Raw genomic sequence first — 20,737 nt, 5'->3', positions numbered from 1 at the left:
ACTTCTTGGTATTTTAAATAGGTCTTATTAAACCCAGGCTGGCCTCAAATTTTCTTAGCATCACCAGGGCTTGAGTTCAGGGTGTTTACTATCATGTCTACTGAATACTTTCTCAGTATTTGTTAGCTTATTATCAGGAGCTGTGCCATGTGTCATTTAGTATTCCTTAACCATGTGTTAAGTATATCTAGGTACTTCATTAGGCCCTTGGGCTACCAAGCTGACCCCACCCACAGGAGGCCACAGCTGTAGGTCATGTATGTCTTAAGTTGTCAATGTGTAGCAGTCAGGATGCCCATAGTAAGGCAAGATTTCAAAGACAATGACAACAAGCATCATATCATGATTTACATTCATGATATAAATGAAAGATGAGAATCATCCAGCTCAGCTGGAGAGAATTTATTCTGAACAATCAGATGAATGGGAGTGATACCATCTGATAGCAAGAAAAAATGTGGGCATACAAAGATGCAATAAGAGAACAGGAATTCCTGATGGATACATACAACTTGGTAAACCTCCTTTAGAACCAAGTCCCACTTTTTCAGTGTAGAGTTAAGATTTAAATGAAAAACAACCTTATTTTACATACCAATCCCCATTCCCTCACTCTACCATGCTCTGATGCCCTCCACCAGCTCCCCAACTCCCCCCACATCCACTCCACAGGTATGGTGAGGGCCCCATGGATCATTGAAGTCTGTCACATCATTTGGGGCAGGGCCTAGTCCCTCCCCTATATACTTAGGCTGAGACATTACCACTCCACAGAAAAATAGTCTCCCAAAGCCCATTCTTGCAATGGGAATATGCCACACCAAATCCATTAGATTCTGTGTGACAAGTTCCACAGACTGAGGCCATAAGTTTAAAGGAAGGAGGTCTCCTGGAATCAGTTGTGGAACTCTAGGTCAGAGAAAAGTATTAAGCCGTAGTTCTCATGGCAATATCTCTTCCTCCATTCTTTTCACATATTAACAAAGTATTCCGGAAAGCCTATGCTAACATTTAAAACAAAAGATACAAATGAGAAACCATTCCCTGAGGCATGATCACTGGCCATGACCTCATCTCTAGGAAAACCAGCACTTTTCAAATCATTCACGTCATTCATATAAGTACAAATAGTATAGATGTAAACTTTCCCAATAATAGAATTTCATATGGCTGTATATGTGTAATTGACAGTAGGTTTAAATGCTTGGTAAAGAAAGCCTTTTGATAAGAAAAAGTCAAAGTAGCTCACTATTTTAAAGATTCTCAAGAGCTAGGCAACAACTGTTAAACAATAATGGGGAGTCCCCGCCTGTCTGATCTCTGACCCTCACCTCCGGTTCTCTGAGAGAGCTTCAGGGCCCTGCCAGAGATCCGCCTATCCTAGTGGGACAATCCTGTGTGCAGGATTTTTGACCCCCATCTGCTGGAGGCGAGTCTGGAACCAGTTCGGGTTAAATTCCCACATAACCTGTGCCAGTTCTAGCCTACAGTCCCACTGCTCTGGTTGAGCACAGGAACAGAGGGGGGATCCAACATCCTGCCAACTTTGGTGAACTTCCTGGAACTGCTCTAAGCACACTAGACTCGCCTATCCACAGGACCACCATGAGTCCCTGCTGGCCTGATCTCTGACCGCCACTGCGGGTCCTCTGCTGGAGCTCTGAGCCCCAGCCAGAGATCCGCCTATTCCAGCAGGTCCAGGTCTGTCCCAAGTCCTTGCCTGCCAGATCTTTGACCCCCATCGCTGGGCCCCTGCCTGAGGAGAGACCTCCTAAAGAGCCTGGGCTACCCAGAGCTACAGGCATCAAATTTCTGACCCACCTAAGCCCACTGGTGGAGCACGAGAGAGAGAGAGAGAGAGAGAGAGAGAGAGAGAGAGAGAGAGAGAGAGAGAGAGAGAGAGAGAGGGAGGGAGGGAGGGAGGGAGGGAGAGAGAGATCCTACCTGCACCCACTGGAAGAAGTGATGGAAAGATAGCAATAAAAGAAAACACCTAATAATAGAAAGACAAGCATGACACCACCAGAATCTAGGGACTCTACACCAATTAGACTTGAATACCCCAAAGCAGATAAAACAGAAGAGAACGACTTAAAAACTTATCTTCATAAAAATGATAGAGGCATTCAAAGAGATGTAAGAAAATCCCTTAAAGAAATGTAAGGAAAAAACAAACAAACATTTGGAAGATAGGAACAAGTCTCTTAAAGAAGGTAAGAAAAGCCAAGAAAAAAAAACAACTAAACAGGTGCAGGAAACAGTTCAATACTTGGAAACTGAAATAGAGATAATAAAGAAAACACAAGCTAAAGGAATGCTGGGAATAGAAAAACTGGGCAAACGACCGGGAATTACAGACACACACATAACCACTGAATACAAGAGATGGAAGAGAGAATCTCGGGCGCTGAAGACAAACTAGAAGAAATAGATTCTTCATCGACCAAAGAAAACCTTAAATCCAACAAATCCTTAACACAAAACATCCAGGAAATGTGGGACACTGTGAAAAGGCCAAACCTACAAATAATAGGCATAGAAGAAGGCAAAGAAGCTCAGCTCAAAGGTGCAGGAAACATATTCAACAAAATCATTGAAGAAAACCTTCCCAATCTGAAGAAGGACATGTCCATGAAAGTACAAGAAGCATACCGAACACCAAATAGACTGGACCAAAGAAAAAAGATCCCTTGAGACATAATAATCAAAGCACCTAACATACAGAATAAAGAAAGAATGTTAATAGCAGTGAAGGAAAAAGGCCAGGTAGCATATAAAAGCAGATCTATCAAAGTCTCCCCTGACTTCTCCATGGAAACTCTCAAGGCCAGAAGGTCCTGAATAGATATTCTACAAATACTGAGAGTCCACAGGCTATTATACTGAGAAAAAGCCTCAATCACTATAGAAGGAGAAAAGAAGATATTCAATGACAAACCAAAATTTCACAATACATATCCACAATGTATTGGGTTATTAGTCTGTAGTTCTCTTTCTTAGTTGTATCTTTGTGTGGCTTTGCTACCAAGTTAATTGTAGCTTCATAAAAAGAGTTTGGTATTGAACCTTCTGCTTCTATTGTGTGGAGTAATTTGAGAAGTATTGATATTAGCTCTTTTTTGAATTTCTGGTAGAATTCTGCACTGAATCCATCTGGCCCTGGGCTTTTTTTTTGGCGGGGGAGAGGCTTTCGATGAATACTTCTATTACAATAGGGGTTATAGGTCCATTTAAGTTGCTTATCTGTTCTTGATTTAATTTTGGTAAGTGATAGTTATCCAGAAATTTGTTCATTTCCTTTGAATTTTCAAATTTTGTGGAGTACAAGTTTTCAAATATGACCTGAAAATTGTCTGGATTTCCTCAGTACCCATTGTTATGTACTCCTTTTCATTTGTGTGTTTGTTGATTTGCATGCTTTTCTCTGCTTTTTGATTACTTTGGATAAATGTTTGTCTGTCTCATTTATTTTTTTGAAAAACCACCTCTTTGTTACATTGATTCGTTGTTTTTCTAGTTTCTACTTTATTGACTTCAGCCCCCAAATTGATTAATTCCTGGCATCTACTCCTCTGGTGTGAGTTTGCTGCTGTTTTGTTCTATGGCTTTCAGTTGTGCCATTAATTCACTAATGTGAGTAGTCTCCGTTTTCTTCATATGGGCACATAGTGCAATGAACTTTCCTCATAGCACTGCTTTCAAAGTGTCCCATAATTTACCATGTGTCATGTCTTCAATTTTGTTGAATTGTCGGAAATCTTATTTCTTTATTTCTTCCTTGACCCAGGAATGGTGCAATTGCACATTGTTCCATTTCCATGAGTTTGTAGGGTTTCTGCAATTTGTGTTGTTGTTGAATTCCAACTTTAAAGCATGGTGGTGTGATAAGATACAGGATGCTATTTCATTTGTATCTTGGAAGTTTGTTATGTTGCCTAGTATGTGTTCGATTTTAGAGATGGCTCTATGTGGAGCTGAAAAGAAGGTATATTCTTTCGTGTTTGGATGCAATGTCCCATAGATGTTTATTAAATCCAATTGGGACATAACTTCTGTCAGTTCTTTTATTTCTTTGTTAAGTTTCTGTCTGGTGGTCCTGTCTAGTTGTGAGAGTGGGGTATTTAAGTCTCCCACTATGAGTGTGTGAGGTTTTATGTGAGCTTTGAGTTTTAGTAGCATTTCTTTTGTGAATGTGGGTGTCTTTGTATTTGGGGCATAAACGTTCAGAATTGAAACTTTGTACTGATGGGTTTCTCCTGTGATGAATATGAAATAATATTCTTCATCTCTTCTGATTAATTTTGGTTTGAAGTTTAACTTGTTAGATATTGGGATAGCTACACTTGCTTGCTTCTTTGGTCCATTTGATTGGAAGATCTTTTCCCAACCCTTTACTCTGAGGTAATGTCTGTCTTTGAAGCTTAGATGCGTTTCTTGTATGCTGCAGAATAATGGATTTTGTCTTTGTATCCATTCTGTTAACCTGTGATGTTTTATAGGCAAGTAAGACCATTAATGTTGAGGGAAAGAAAAGACCATTGATTGTTAATGCTTGTTTGTTTTTGATTTGTTTTTGTTAGACCCGCACTCTGGCCCAATTCTCACCCCAAACAGCGGGCCCAGTGGTATCACCATGTATTTAGAATTCCACTGTCATGAAAAAAAAAGATGCTGTTTCCAAGTGTACTGACCTTGAATACACTCTGTGTAGCAGAGTGAGATTATTTAAGTATTACTATGACTCCTTGCATTTCTCTGAACTTATACATAAGTGGTTATACATACCAAAAAATATAAACAGACCTCTTAAACACTTTTATCTCTTTTTGGAAAAGTTAACAGTACATATGCAATACTACTGAATTTCCTAAAATATCAATATTTAGGGGGTTAAACTAAAGAATATTACCATTTTGTTAGTTAATGGCTTATGTGCAACCCAATAGATTGGAAAGGATTGTGATCCAATGATTGTTCAGCAGCAATTTTCCCAAACTGCAAACTCTTTTATTAATAGGCATTACAAACAGATAATACTAAACTTATTTAAAAACCAATAGTGCCACACCATTGAATATACAGCTCATGAATAACTTAAAATGCATTATCCATTTTAAAAGGCAAAACATAGCATACAAAAGCCTAGACTAAACTAATAAGCTATAATATGGGTACATGATTGATGTGTCTAAAATTACACACATATATATACATATATATAATACATATATATAATGTATGTGATCCATACATTGCTCTATGTGATTCCCTTCATGCTTTACTTCCTCCAGAAACTGAAGTCTGAAATTTCTCTTCTGAAATTGTTACAATAAGGTTATCCTCTTACACCATATTATATTTCATCACAAGTTTTGTAAATTGATGACATAAAAATGTTCCATTTTCATATTCATCAAATATCTGCCAGTGAAGAAAATAGGCATGTGAAAATATTCCATAAATCCTACAGCACCCTGATCTTAGTTTTGCTATAGATGATTGTTTTATGCTATTGCTGCTGGGAAAATATGGCTATTCAGAAGACATACACCACCATCAAGTGTGTGTCTTGTATACTTTATAGCAGGACATTCTTTTGGAGTTTTACAGCTGCACAAAGAAAAATACATTGTTCAGTTGCTGTCATTTCATGACACATATCTGGATGGCATTCACTCAGAAGCTTGACAGCAAATCCATTTAATTCAAGGCAGAATTGTCTTCAATGTTCATATTTCTATACATCTTCATCTTGGCCTTCAGGTGGTTTAACACTTGTCAATATTGGGGGAGTCTGCTCTTATATTCTGTTGAATATACTGCCAAACAGCAAGTGTACTGTCCATTTCATCAAATGATTCATCAGGCCAATTATAGAAATCCTGCTTCTTTGTGCCTGGCCTGTTCCGCCTCAGCATTGCTGTCCTTTCCGCCATGATCATCTTGCCTGAAACTAAAATACTTTTAATAGAAGAAATCTAACCCTTCTATTCTGGAACCAGGTATATTTATGCTACATAAAATGTGTTTGGTAGTTTCCACTATAACACTACTGTATTAAGACCCATGTTTTCCATCAGTAGAAATGTGACAGATGCAGAGGATTTTGATGGTCATTGTCATGTAAAGTTCATACATACTACAAGACATCAGTTTGGCAGGATGTTCATCCCTTATCGTTGCATATTTGTGTTTCTTATGCTGCACTGAAAGTTGAAGGTTCTTATGTCAAATGAATGAACAGAGACCCAGTCATCTCGTCTCATATCCCATCCTTCATCTGTAGAGTATTTCTAATTCTGATATCTTAAAAGCACATGGAAAAACTGAATCCATTTGTGGATTCTTTCATATTTTCCCATATTAAAATGTTATATAATTTTAGGTTTGTGTTGCATATATGGATGTGTGGATATGTCATTATATGCACATGTGAGTCCAGGTAACCTTGAAGCCCAGAAGAGGCCATATGATTCTTTAGATACACAGCTTCAACTTTAAAGAGTATGTTGAAGATGCATATTGATTAAGGTCCTCTGCAAGAGCAGCACATGATATTACTTGCGGAGGCATCAATCCAGCTTCCATAATATTCTTTCAATTTCTTCATCAAAACTTCCCTCTGTCTTCTTTGATGTAGTCTTTTAACTCCTAGGATGCATCAGGATCCCCTTACCCATGCTACCACAAGGAGGAACATTGTTTTAACTCTGTGTGCACACCAAAGTTCACTGTCTTAAAAATATCTTGTATTTTTTTCTCAGCACTCTACAGCCATCAAAGTCATTCATTCACTCAGATATTTAAAAAAGAGCATTGCATATATTTTGAACAGATTTGCATTTTAGAGCAGAAAAGACTATTTCCACTTTGCACTATAATCTTATGAAACCAGTAACTGAGTGAAAGTTTATAGGAGATAATGTAGACAAGATTAGCTGCCGAGATAGTGCTAAGCAACATCATTAGAGGAAACAGTGAGAGTCATTCCATAAGAGACAGGTCTGGCATTGTAATTCAATATTTGTTCGATATGAACTAACTATGCATTTGTCAGTTAGAATTAATGAAATATCACTTCTGGAAGATAATTTTTCCCTGATATTTTGAAGATATTTTTCTCACTGGTCTTATCAAAATTATGTAGCACTTGGGAATGAAAATGCATCCCAGCATCCCAGCACTGGAGGCCAAGATGGAGAAAATTTCCACAGCTACCATGACCTTACCCTTGGTACTATGGTACACAGGGAGGAAAGTGACCCAGACACAGCAGAACAAAAGCATGCTGAACGTCAAGTACTTGGATTCATTGAATGTGTTAGGCAGATTCCTGGACAAGAAAGCCATGATGAAACTCCCCTGAGCCAGGCAGGCCAGGTATCCCAGGACAAAGTAGAAGGCAGTGACTGAACCTTTGCTGCACACAATGATGATGTGGCCATGCTCAGAGTGTGCATCAATATTAACAGAGGGAGGAGAAGCTCCCAGCCAGACTGAACAGATGATAACTTGGATGAGAGTACAGATAGGAATAATGTAGTTGGGTGCCCCTGAAATTAGGAAGTATCTCATTCTTCTTCCAGGGTCTGTGACTTTGAAAGCCAGAAGCACAGTAACTGTTTTGGCCAACACAGTGGAAACAGCCACAGTGAACACAACTCCAAATGTGATTTGCTGCAAGATGCATGTAGCTGAGTTTGGACGGCCAATGAAGAGCAAGGGGCAGAGGAAACAAAAGAAGAGTGAGATGAGCAGGATGTAACTGAGCTTCCGGTTATTGGCCTTCACAATGGGAGTGTCATGGTGCTTGACAAAGACTCCAAGAACCAGAGCTGTGAATGCAGTGAAGCACAGGGCCATAAAGGTGAGAACCATCCCCAATGGGTCATCATAGCTCAGAAAGTTCACAGTTCTGTCAATGCACTGGTTCTGCTCTCTGTTGGCAAACTGGTCCTCAGGGCACTTCACACATTGATCCACATCTGAGGGAGAGAGGAATGTGTCAGTAGTTCACCATCAGTATTTTTACTGACAGGGCATATCAATTACATGTACAAAAGAAACATTGCAATGTCTGCATTTTCTTGTTGAGGATGTCTTTGAAGGACCTTGCTGCATAGACATGCTTCCATTTCATAATGCTCATTATCTCATGGGAAACAAAAGCAAAGCATTGTCTTTTGTCTATTTATGTGTATTGATGCAATCATGTGACATGACATCAGGAAGCAGATTTGGTAGTATATTCTGGGGGGGGGTATGAAGAAATAACTTATATTTGTTTACTCAAAGATGCTAAATTCATTCACCACAATTTTTCTGAGGGTTTTTTAAAATCCCAGATACCACGGAATCAGTGCCTCCCAAGGTTTTTGCTACCATTCTGACTGTTGTGCCCATGATATATGGAGACTGTGTCTTCTACTGGAACCAGAACTCTAATACATTTTCTAGTCCAAATTTCCTGCCTCAAACACATTGAAATAAAAGCAACTCTAAATGAAATTAGCAGGTTGTATGAGTGTGTATATATTTATAACTGCATATACATTCAAAAGTAACAAAATATCTGATGAAATTGAAAGTGATTGGGATTATATAGGGCAACTAGGAGGGTGAAAGCCTGAGAAGAATAATGATTGACAACTGCAAATATAAAAAAGATCATAAACACAGCCTTAGTTCTGTCTTCTTCTGGCAGTGAAACCAGCAAATTCCCAAGTATTTTTCAGAAGAAGCTGAGGCCTATCACTGAAAGTAGAAACATGTGTACAAAATTAGCACTAAAATGCCCCTACATCTTTATTCTGCTCCATTTGGGAACAGACAACACTCACCTCCTTCCCTGATTCAATCTCTGTGAGACCCAGACTCTTTGGATGGACTCAATGGTGAAGTAAATACTGATAAACAATATGATAAAGACAACAGGGCAGCCCTAAGACGGATTGTTAACACAGAATGTTGTGTTGATTAATATTCTCCTACTTATAAGTTGTGATACCCTAGATAGTAAATGTAGGAAACCATATTGTAATTCCTCTGAATCACTGGATGATTGTAGACAGTGATAGTGGTCTTCCAATTTTAAGGGGTTTATCTAGAAAAAATGTTTCATGTAATGTTTTTAATTTTTTTTTAATTTGTGTAATGATATGGGAATTTTGTTCAACTCTGAGAGAATGTACTGGTCTCCCAGAACCTGTATTCAGTTCCTATTGTAATATCAGGTGTCTCACCACTGGAGGAAACTAACCACAGAGGCATTGGATGTCTCTCACCAGCACTGGCCTTTATATGCACATAACCACCAACCTCATACACATACACATAATCAAAGTAATAATAAAGATATTTTGCTAATTGTTCAAAAATAAACATTATTCTCATGTGTTTTTACATTTAAAAATTCAATGAAACCTTGTTTAATTACTTTGGAGTATAGTATTGTGAGACTTCATGGAGTTCATGGCTTCTGAGGATGAATTCAGGTTGTCTGTGCTTATGGCAAGGGTTTTAACAGCTGAGTCATCTCATTGTCCATAAATATCCCTTAAGGACTTTCATTTCATTATATAGGATGACAGGAAAAAGCAGTGAAAAATCTATTATTTACCTTTTGTATTTAGTCAATCCTGAATAAATAATCATTTGATTAATTTGAGGCATATAGGAGATAATATTATTTGAGTAACTGTGGCTGGCTAATTTTGTGACATTATTACTAGATGTTTTATATAAAAATACTGAATATATTTTCCATATTATCTGTCAATACTTATCCCCACTTTCCTAAATTTCTAATCAAGTAGAACCTTTTATAAGAGTTTCTCGATATTGTATGAAGTCTTCTGTCTCATTCTTGTAGTTCCTAAAAATTGAACAAGTAATAATTTTCTCTCTTAATTAATCTTACAGAGGATTTGGATTTGATTACTAGCATACACATTACATAGCAAAGCAGTTGCATTGCCCTATTGTGTTCTCTGCGGGTGCCTATGCATGTGTGGTATGCATAAACTTATGTAGATACAAATACATGCAAAAAGATTTAAAATGTTTGGAAACATTCAAGACCCAAATCTAAAATACATTTAATTTTAGAGGAGATTAATCACTGGGAAAGACCCTGTATAAAATTCTTTCACACTGTACATTGATTACCAAAACTGTCTCTTTGAGAAATTGCCAGCTGCCATGAATTTACGAGTCAAGATGTGGGTAAAGGCATGAAGGACAGAGTTATTGATCATATTCCTATAAAGCCTAACTTAGTAAAATAGTACACTGGATTTTTTGCAGTTCCCTTTTAGACCTCTTCAGCATCCCAGTGTGGAGGTTTGGTGGGATGATCAATGTGAAGCATTTATAACTGCCTCACATACTCACTTGTCTCATTAGAGATTTCATTTTCTGGGCAGGGGCTGCATTGAAAACAGCAGACTGCCATTCCCTCCTGCAGGAATTTTCTGAAGCCAGGACCGCAGTCAGCACTGCACACAGAGGTTGGCATCTGAGGAAAATTAGACACATAGTGATATCACAAATTTTACCTACTCTTTTCATACCTATATTATATAGCATGTTTAGATTTCAATAAGGCACTTTCATTTATACTGTGTGAGACCACATTACAAAAATTACAGTTTAAAAAAAAACCACAAACACAGAGAAGCTAAATAAAATTGCTCTTTTCCAGACTAGTCTGTCTGTGAAACATTTTATTAATTGTTAATGGACAGTGATGTCCCTAAGCAGGGCTGTGTGGTAAATGCAAGGATAGCAAGCCAATTAGCAGTGTTCCTTTAGAGTCTATGCTTCAGTTGCAGTCTCCAGATTCCTGTTTTATCTTCCCTTGACTGTAACCCATGAGCCAAATCAATCATTTCCCGTCAATTTATTTATTGTCAGTGTTTGATCACAGCAACAGAATACCAGGCTAGGAGGAACGGGCATCTGAAAGAGGAGAAATAGCTCCTAAAATTCTCAGACAACAAACTTTAACCCCAATAAAATAGCACTGCAAAGCATGGTAAACAGAGTGAAGAGCAAAGAGCTGAATAGTCAGAGCCCAGAGTGTTTTGCGCTGAGGAAGTGCCGACTTGATGTGTAATGAGCACAATGCTTCCTCTTTTGTTGTTTTTCCTGAAACAAGGTCTCAGTGTGTAGCTTTGGTTTACCTAAACTCCCTATGCACAGTAGGCCATATTTCTTTCCTTCTTTTTTTGTATGACTTTTCATTTATTTTCTTTTTTAATTTGATAATATTTTAAGGATTATTTTGAAGAAGAGTGGATTTTCTGCTCATTTCATTTAAGTTATGGGTTCCATACAGATCTCTGTCTTGCTTGAACTAAGTATGTAGGCTAGAGTGCCTACAAAAGGGTCTCTTGCATCTGTGTTCAAATAGCATGAAATAAAGACATGAATATCACACACACACACACACACACACACACACACACACACACTCACACACACCTGGCACCATTTGATTTTAATGGTTAGTCTTTGTTTTTTTCTCTCTGTGTGGTACAATGTTGTGAATATGTTCCACAGAAATCCTTAACTTGTCAGGATGTGTTTGTTCTATTCTGTCAGCCTTTACTTCTTCTGTGTGTTTTCTCCAATTTGAATGGAGGTTGGGCTTTGTTAAGAGTCTTTTCTACACAATTGTAGATAACAACTGAATTTTATCCTCGAGTTGGTATATTACTCTTAACTTCTGTGTATGTTGAATCATGCTTGCATCCTTGGAGTGAAGTCATCTTGGTTGCAGAGACTGTTGTGTTGCTGAAATCTTTTGGGAGGTGTTAAGTCCAGAATTATTGCATCCATGTCCATTTGAATTGAATACATTTTTTTCAATTTTCCTTCATAATAGTGCTCTTCCTGCTTTTATAGAAAGTTTCTCACATATTTTCCCCATGAATGTAGCAAAGCATTGTTTGTTTGTTTTTTAAACCAATTTTATTGTCTGCACACTTCTATTAGAAAATGTGACCATTAACATTTAATTCTTATTGAAAACTATTTGTAAATTATTGTCCTTTAATTGTTATTGCAATATTTGATTCTTACCTAATAGCTGATTTTCTGACTGGTGTTCCAGTGCTGGCTCTATGTTTCTTTGACCTGTTGTTGTTTATCTTGCTTTTTATTCTGAAGGAGTTCTACATGTACTTTCATAGTGTCGCCTCATTGGTTACATATTCTGTAATCATTTTCATTATTGAAACTTGTTCTGTCTCCTTCTATAATTGGGGATAATTTTGCTTGTATAGTAACCAGGGTTGGCAGCATATGTCTCTAAGTATTTGAAATATATCTTTTACTCTCCTCCTTTAAGAGTATTCTCAGTAGAATCTGCTGTCATCCAGATGGAATCTTTGTATGACTAGGGATTTTCTCCTGCAGCTCTCAATTTCTATTTTTTTTTTACAAAAGTCATTTTACATGAAATAACTCAAGGACTCTGTCCTTTCTGATGTTGCATCTTTGCTATTTAAGTGACTATTGCATCTAGTGACATTGTCATGGTTTATTTCGGGTAATTTACACCTACATTTTAGTGGATATAATGTTGAAGAATTTAGTGTGTCTGTCTACTCTTGAATTTGTGGTTTCTAAATTTGACCTTTACCATATTACCATGATTTCCCTTCTCTTTTTTTTATTCCATTTGTACTATTTTTGTCATAATTTGATTTCATACTCCTGTTCTTCATGTCTTCCATCCTGTCTTCAATGTAAAATATTCTCTTGTTGAGAATTTTAACTGAGCTTTTTATTTGATAATTTTGCTTTACCTTTATATAGTTTCTCTGAACTTTTTAATTATTTTGTACCTTTATTGAAATCCTTTGTGACATGATCATTAGGTGTCTAATTGTTTGCAAGATTTCATAATCCCATTGTCTCTCCAAGAAGTGATTTGTGCCCTCTTTAATTTTTCTGGAACACTCTTATAATTATTCTTTTCATTTATTGTTTATCACACCATTGAACATACTCCCCTGTAAGTCCATGACTGTAAGATTTGGAGTCATGCTACTTAGGTATCTTCCTGTATATTTATTTGTTGTTTGTTTCTGTATTGCAATTTGCATTTCTGGGATCAGAACACTGGTTGAATTGCTTTCAATCCCCAGTATTCTTCCAGTGGATATTTCTGTAATGCTCAAGTGAGGTGTGATTAGAATAGACAGGCAATCTCATTGCTGTCCTCTGAATGGATATGCAGCACAGTAGGTACACATTCAGCTCATATGTTATTTTCCTTGAGAATGACATTCACATTCAGAGAAAGAACAAAAGATGAAAGTTTCATACTATCTAGGCAACCTGACATATCACTTCAGATCATGTTTGAAGACTTTCCTGAAGTTACAGTCTTTCAAAAATCAACCTACTTTGTACTAGGCAGTTTGAACTGGATACCTTAAAAACACCCACATAAGACTTCATCCCTATAAAATACTCATGACCAATGATGGGATATTTCATTTACAAATTTCCTCGAAACCAATGCTCCTAATTCAGAGAAGGAAACTAGACACTCCTTTACCAGTTTGGACAAACTATGAAATAGTTAACACAAGCAAGCGAGGTATCTCTAAATGAGAAATTTCTTTTATACTGTATGATTCAGAAATGGAGATATGGCTCAGTGTTCAGTAACAATTCTTCTCTCATGAATAGGACTGATGATTGATTTCTAGCAGCCACTGTATGGAACTAAGCTTTCTCCAGTTTACAGGGACCCAAATAACTCTTCTGGCATCCATATGGACCACACTCACAGCAGTCAGTTGCAAGCATACATGAGGATAAAACAGCCATATCAACAAAAAAGGGGGAAAAAAGAAAGAAAATCAAGGTAATAATTGATAGAATATCTAATATGTATCATGAAAATGTTAATTTGTGGTTAGAGGTGTCGACATTTAGGAACTCTATGTAAAAAGGATTAAACAAAATGAAATAATAAAAATTCATGTCTCATGTGTTTTTAACTTGCTATCCTTACAAGAGCCTAGTTTTAAACATCTTTGCCCAAGATTCAGCATAAGGGAGAAAATTCCTGTTTTGTAATCAGTCTGGTACCAAGAGAATATTGTTCGCTTTACTGGAAATGATATTAACTCATTTTAACAACTAGTTTTATATTCATATTTAAAACCAGAAACAAGTTCTGATATGATAGCAATGTACTGTATGCATGCTGGAAATTCTCAAAAGACTAATAAAATGTCAAATCAAAAAGACAAAAAGAACAAACAAAGTGGGAGGCTAGATATTGGTTCCTAATATGACAATTTATTTCATTAAGTTACATCAAGCACAAATGGTCCCACTTGACAGTGCTATTGCTGTGTAATGGAAATCAGCACAATTTGGTCAGACCCACCTGTGTATTTCCTGTGGCCCACTCTATAATGTCTTTATATACATGAAGCTGTTGTCCATGTTGAAAATGTGAGCTATACTTTCCTATCTTCACCTTAAATCTAAGACCATGTGGGGAATCCCAAATCTGGAAAATATCATACTCTTCCTGGAGTTTTTCTTTTGGGTTCATATTCACTCTGTCCCCAACAGGATTAGTGAAGTGGGTCTTCTTCAGAATTGAGTTCAGCTGAAAAATAGGCAGCACCCTATAATTTGTGTGCCCTTTTTCAAATAAAAAAAATCACATTCTGATTTTTATCTTAAAAGCAACATTATTGAAGGTGCCCAGGGAAGAAATCTTCATGAAAGCAAATGGGTAAATAAGATTATCATATTGTTCCTAGAATTTTAGTTCCCTCAGAGGAGGCTGGCAAACACAGAGAGATACATGCAGACACCAAACATTGGTATGGAACACACACATTCTCTCTCTCTCTCTCTCTCTCTCTCTCTCTCTCTCTCTCTCACACACACACACACACACACACACACACACACGCCCTGGCATTCGTATGTACATGCAGGTAAACATAAACAGCCATATGCATCCCAAAATACATACAGAAACACTGAAAATGCATACACAGGAGGAATAGGCACATACACAAATACATACAGAGAAAAACACACAGGTACAAACACCAACAGAGAGAGGCATGGGCAAACATGGGAAAACACACAAAAAACATGCCTACATCAAAATACAAAGAGACATACACTCACACTCACACACACACATATACAGACACAGACATTCAGGTATACATATGTGCAAGCACATAGACAGAAACATACAAATACACACATAGGCTCATTCAGACACATTAATTGCCATAAACACACAGGGAAAAAAACCTACCCATACAGGAAGACCCAGACAAATTTATTCTCACTTCCACAGGAAGACAGACAGATCCTCATAAAAACATACATATGAAAACGTATACAGACACAAGTGCACAGAAAAACACAAACATGCCTACAAATAGTGAGAAACATCCAGTGACACACATGAATGCACATGTATGTACTGAACTGAATCAGAGCATTATTGCCTGTGTAATTCCTCTCAGAGTGCTAACTGATGTCCCCAGAGATGACAGTGGGAGAAGGATCAGTTGAGAACACTTATGAAAATCATCTCCTTACCCTGAATAATAATAAATTAAATTAAAAAATTCTTTGACTCCAAAATTTAAGTTGAAGGACAAGTTACTGGGGAAAAGGATTTCTATTTTTGTTTCCACAGAAAATGAAAAGATGTGGATTCCTTCCAGACTAATGTGGTTTGATCACACCAGACCGCCTGAAACAGAGTACAAGCTGATCCTACATTCCAAACAGCTGGACAAAGCAGCCCTACAGACTACAGCCAGGATATCTGAATCTTCTTCGAATACCCCCAAGACAGCGCCCCTTACCAGCAGGAAGTAGTTTGGAAAGAACGACGCCCAAATTCCCAAATATTGTGTATAAATGTTTGTTTTCATTTAATTGGACTTTGTTATATAAAATAAAATTAAATTAAATTAAAAAATGGTTAAAAAAAAAGAAAATCATCTCCTGCACTGATTACCACATATTTGACAATTAATGTACAAAGATCTCATCGAATCATGGAGAGAATTCATGAGAAAGGACTGATAATGTTTACAGTATTAGAACAGGGGTGATGATATGCAGATGCTCAGTAACAAAATCACTGTCCTCGATGCATTGGGTCTTTTGTTCCTTTGCTTTTGTATTAGAGAATTCTATCAACCTCTAGATTAGCTTCCTCAGCAGAAAAAGATGCTCAGATATTGATGACAACAAACATCATCCAAAAGAAGAAATATTACCTTCAAGCAGGCAGAATCAGTTCCTTTCCCATTGACCTTTAGCTGAGTATCTACTTGTTGAAGAACCATCTCATGCACTGCATGGGACAAAGCATACACAGCATTGTATATGTCATAACTGCCATCACTAAAAACCATGTCAAAAGTCTGTACCATTAGCCATTCAATAGAGGCATTCGATGAGTAGTTCTTTAGTGTCTTACAGTTGGATACTGACACTTCACAGTTAAAGTTCATCCACTCCAGCCTTTTCAGGTATTCATCAGTGCATTTGAGGGGGCTCAATGTCTGAACAAAATTTTTAAAACCAGAAATATCACCATGATGGTGTGCAAAACCCAGAGACATAAGGGATGAGTCGATCATGACGTCTCTTTTACTTGTAGGCACATCCCACTGTGAAGTGATAACCCATATTCTCTGTAAACCTCGAGATTTCCACATTCGAAAGCTCATAGTAAGAGTACTGTCTGTGTCACCATAAATGATAATAACATTTGTGGATGATGTCTTGATTTGGTTATAATACACTTCAGCTCTTGACATATACAACTGCATGTTGAGTGGAATCATGTTAACAAAAGCAAAGCAGAGTATATTTTTTGCCATCTCTCTTCTCAAATATGAGAGAAATTGGGTACCCTGATCATTGTCTGAGATGACCAGCCCTACCCAGGTCCAGTTGAAATGAAGTATTACGGAGACCATGGCCAGGGGTAGCGATGTGTCCTTGGGGGCCATCTGATACAGATGGGGAAATTGTTCATGATCACTCAGGATTGGATGGAAGGGTCCATAGGTAAGCTGAATGACCTAGGATGCAGGGAACAGCATGAGGTACCATACATTCCTAAGAACTTGTAACGTAAACACATTTTTCCCCCTGCAAAGTGTTCTAGAAAACTCCTTTGCCTAACCCCTCATCTCTATTTCAAACAAGGAAATGTGGAAGGCAACTTTTCTCTGAATAGCACTCATGAACTACATAGATTAATATAAATGCAAGACTAGTCCCCACCTAGCACATCTGGGAATGGTACCAATGGAGATAGCATTTCAGTCAAACCCAACTCATATAAATCTTACCTTTTGGCTTTTGTGGAGGTCTAGGATTGTCCCAAGTTTTGAAGATATTTCCCAGTTTGGTCCTGTAAGCACCACATGACACATGGTATCTTCATTACAGAAATAATTAGGGAAAATATCATGACTGTGTTCCAAAAATTGATTGAGAGTGTACAATCGAGATGCACTCAAACAAATATCTGCTGCAAAATCAAATACTAAAGACTTATTTGGTAATAGATCAGGGTTCCTGTTGACCTCATCCATGGTAAAAGCCAATGCCAGAGCAAACTTGTAGTTATCTGGTGGTGTTCTGTAAAAGGGTACAGTGTTAAATATGGACAGAGATCAATAGATGATTGTTTGTAGTCAATAAAAGGACTGTCCTATACTGATTACTATTCCCAACTTCCCTCAAATATTGAAACAAATATTTTTTGTTTTGAGGTTGGAAGACATAAGAGTCTGGAAGCTTCAAAAGCTTTAAATCTTTGGGACTGGATCTCCCATAAATAAGATGTGCCATTAGCATCTTCCTCAGAAAGCATTTTCCATCTCTGGTTTGTGAGTTCTTCCTCAGAAGTTAAAGGCAAGGGCACAGGCTTTGACCAAACAGTAAGCATGACCACCTTCATTTTGAAATTACTGATTAATATAATAAATACAACATGATGTGTCAGCTAAAGAGTTTATATTATTTACTTCCGAAAACAACCGAAGTAGTTAAGCTGTCAACAAATAGCCAATTAGTATTTAAATGGGAAATTTGGCTTATGGACTTACATCATGATAATTAGTGGACAATATAGTTAACACATCCACTCATGTCCAACTTCATCTTGTTCTTTTTTTCTTTCAGGTTTATCTATTGCAGGCAAAAAATAAGTTCTTAAAACTTTATTGTTAAATAAATCCAAACTGAAAGATGTATGTCTGCACCCATCTGTGTGTTTGACAGGATTTATGTTAATTTAGACCACAAAAGGAAACAGATCACATGGTTTTGAATGACAATTTTCTATATTTCAGACCTGCCTCAAATGCATAAGTATACACCTGCTGTAGGTCTTCAAGTCAGAGATTAAGGGCATGTACCCTACTACAGTATTGTTTAACTACTTCATGTACACAGGCATGTCACATATTCACCCTTGACATATCTGACTAACATATTTTTTCTAGTTCATATCTTTTGAATACATTTGCAGTTACACTAACACAACACTAGCATCCTGCTGATATTTGTAATGCCATCATTACATATTTGTAAAATAAAAATATAAAGTGTAATATATGTGGGAATGTTTAATTGATTTTAATTAAAATGGACAACAACTCAGGTGGAAGGGAACTTTAGCATGCTGTGCTCATGTTTATGTGAAGAAGAATAATAACTAATATTTCTTTCTCAACATTTCATATACTTTGACCAATATACATAAAATACTCCTTTATCCTGAATGATTTACTCAGAGTTAAATGCAATCCATTTTCCATTTACAAATTGTACCTATGTCATGTCTATGTATATGAAAATAATCATTTAAAATATTCCTTATCAGCACAAAGAAAAAGTATCATTGAAATTTTCAGTAAACAACAAAGGAATTTGAGACTAGAACTTGTGCAACTGAAACACTGACTTCTCCACACTAAAATTAAGAAACATCAGTGACTAGAGCTGTCATAATTGCCTATGGAAACAACTACCAGCATTCCACAAAAATCAACATGTGTATAGTGCCTACATCGGTAAAATATGCAACCATTATTATTAAAATTACTGAAAGAGAAACATAAGATGTGTGATATACATCAGAGAATACATACCTTATAAATAAAAAGAAAAGACACACAATTCTTAAATATTGGTAAAGATTATCTAGTAAGAAACTCCTCTATTCCTGTTCTCATACATTTCCAAATATTATATGTCACAGCTGTCACTCAGGCAAATGACAATTGAAATAACCAGCCATCACTAATATTTGTAGCCTCACTTTTCACAGACTACAAACATATCATTTACAATCCATACATTCCTTCCTTACTATGAGAGGAGAGTAGGGAACTTGACTTTGAAAATATTTAAAAACCAGTGATTGTTCATATATATAAGTGAAGTATCAAGAAAGAAGAACACATATGGACTTCACTGTGGACAGGTCCCTTTCTTCAATTATCCAGTCAGCTTCAGAAGGCAGAATGACTATATGCAAGGAATTAGAGGAGATAACTTAATAGCTATGTGAAACCTCTCTGCAGCTATGTGTGGCACAAACATTTGTGGTCCTCACACAAGCACACACTGATGAAAGGACCATCAGTAGACTCTAAGGCTCTTTACTTTCATGTGCTTAGAACAACATTTATTGAAATTGTATGGATTTCTTTTGATGAGACAACACTAGCTACTGTACTATGGACAGTGATGGATCATGGTAGACACTGCTTCCTTCACTCCACCTCAGTCTTGTAAGTGGGAGGCTAACAGGAAAAAAAGAATACACACTGGACAAACTAAAAGTGTTAAAATAGCAATTGGTCTCTGAAAGACGTTGGGGTCATTTCTTGTTGTGGAATTGAAAGGACAGGAAAAAGAACCAAGGCCCCTCATGAAATATTCATGATGGCATTTACATGAAAAAATACAAGAAGCACTTACTGTATATTCAAAATTTGCTTGAAATAGTCCTTTGCCACAGGCCCCTGCACTATTCTGGGGAAGAAGACACAACCTTTTCCCAAGTCTTCATCCTTGTCTTCATTCTGCTTCATTTTCCAAAAACACCTAGGATAAATAAAATTGGCCATGAAAAGTGGAATGTTCAAAAACAAGAAGAGGGAAATCAAAGTGAACATCACTGTCCTATGCTACACCAGGGCAGAATGAGTTGTAAAATGTCATATAGATAAGTACATTAAATAGACACCCATTTACTCCCAGCTGCTTTTATTCCTTGGCCAAATGAGAGGCTATTTTAAAGTCCATGATTCCTTTTTGTTAAAGTGTCATCTTAGCACTGGAGTAATCTTGAACACTCTCTTCCCTGGGGCTCTGCATCTGAGGACCACAGTCCACGGGAAAAACATGGGTTGTTAAGTATACATGGGGTGAGTTCAGTCTCTTGGTCTATGACATCACTCATGCTTCTGAACAAAAGGCCCTTGGGAGACAGACATTTTGTGAAAATTTGGTCCCAAGACTATCTCAGTTTATGTGAACACCATTAGAAATTATGTCAGTGGGTTTCCTTAGAAGAAGAATGCACAAAGTCAAAATTCATGGCCACACACTGGGCATTGCATCATCAAGTTCATGCCAGGGAGAGGCAGCCTCGTATGTGAAGCATCTGAGATCCACAGAGTATGCACAG

The 20,737-nt window shown here is 37.2% G+C and overlaps 2 protein-coding genes and 1 pseudogene across 2 annotated transcripts in view; all 3 read right to left on the bottom strand.

The window, feature by feature from the left end:
- Nucleotides 1-20,737, bottom strand: part of LOC127238813 (zinc finger protein OZF-like) — a 300,203-nt gene that overhangs the window by 171,361 nt on the left and 108,105 nt on the right. The gene's annotated exons all lie outside the window — the stretch shown is intronic.
- Nucleotides 5,272-5,942, bottom strand: LOC127238817 (MOB-like protein phocein; annotated as a pseudogene).
- On the bottom strand, nt 6,966-20,222 carry LOC127238520 (vomeronasal type-2 receptor 116-like). The gene is given in 7 exon segments (XM_051207133.1): nt 6,966-7,121; nt 7,123-7,985; nt 10,393-10,516; nt 14,414-14,641; nt 16,296-17,108; nt 17,382-17,673; nt 20,026-20,222. Coding segments are annotated over 7 exon segments (2,673 nt in total).

The sequence above is a fragment of the Phodopus roborovskii genome, unplaced genomic scaffold (assembly GCF_943737965.1).
Source record: "Phodopus roborovskii unplaced genomic scaffold, PHOROB, whole genome shotgun sequence".
NCBI classification, from domain to species: Eukaryota; Metazoa; Chordata; class Mammalia; order Rodentia; family Cricetidae; genus Phodopus; species Phodopus roborovskii.
Note: the sequence above shows the minus strand (reverse complement) of the source record. Positions and strands in the feature narration are given on the sequence as shown.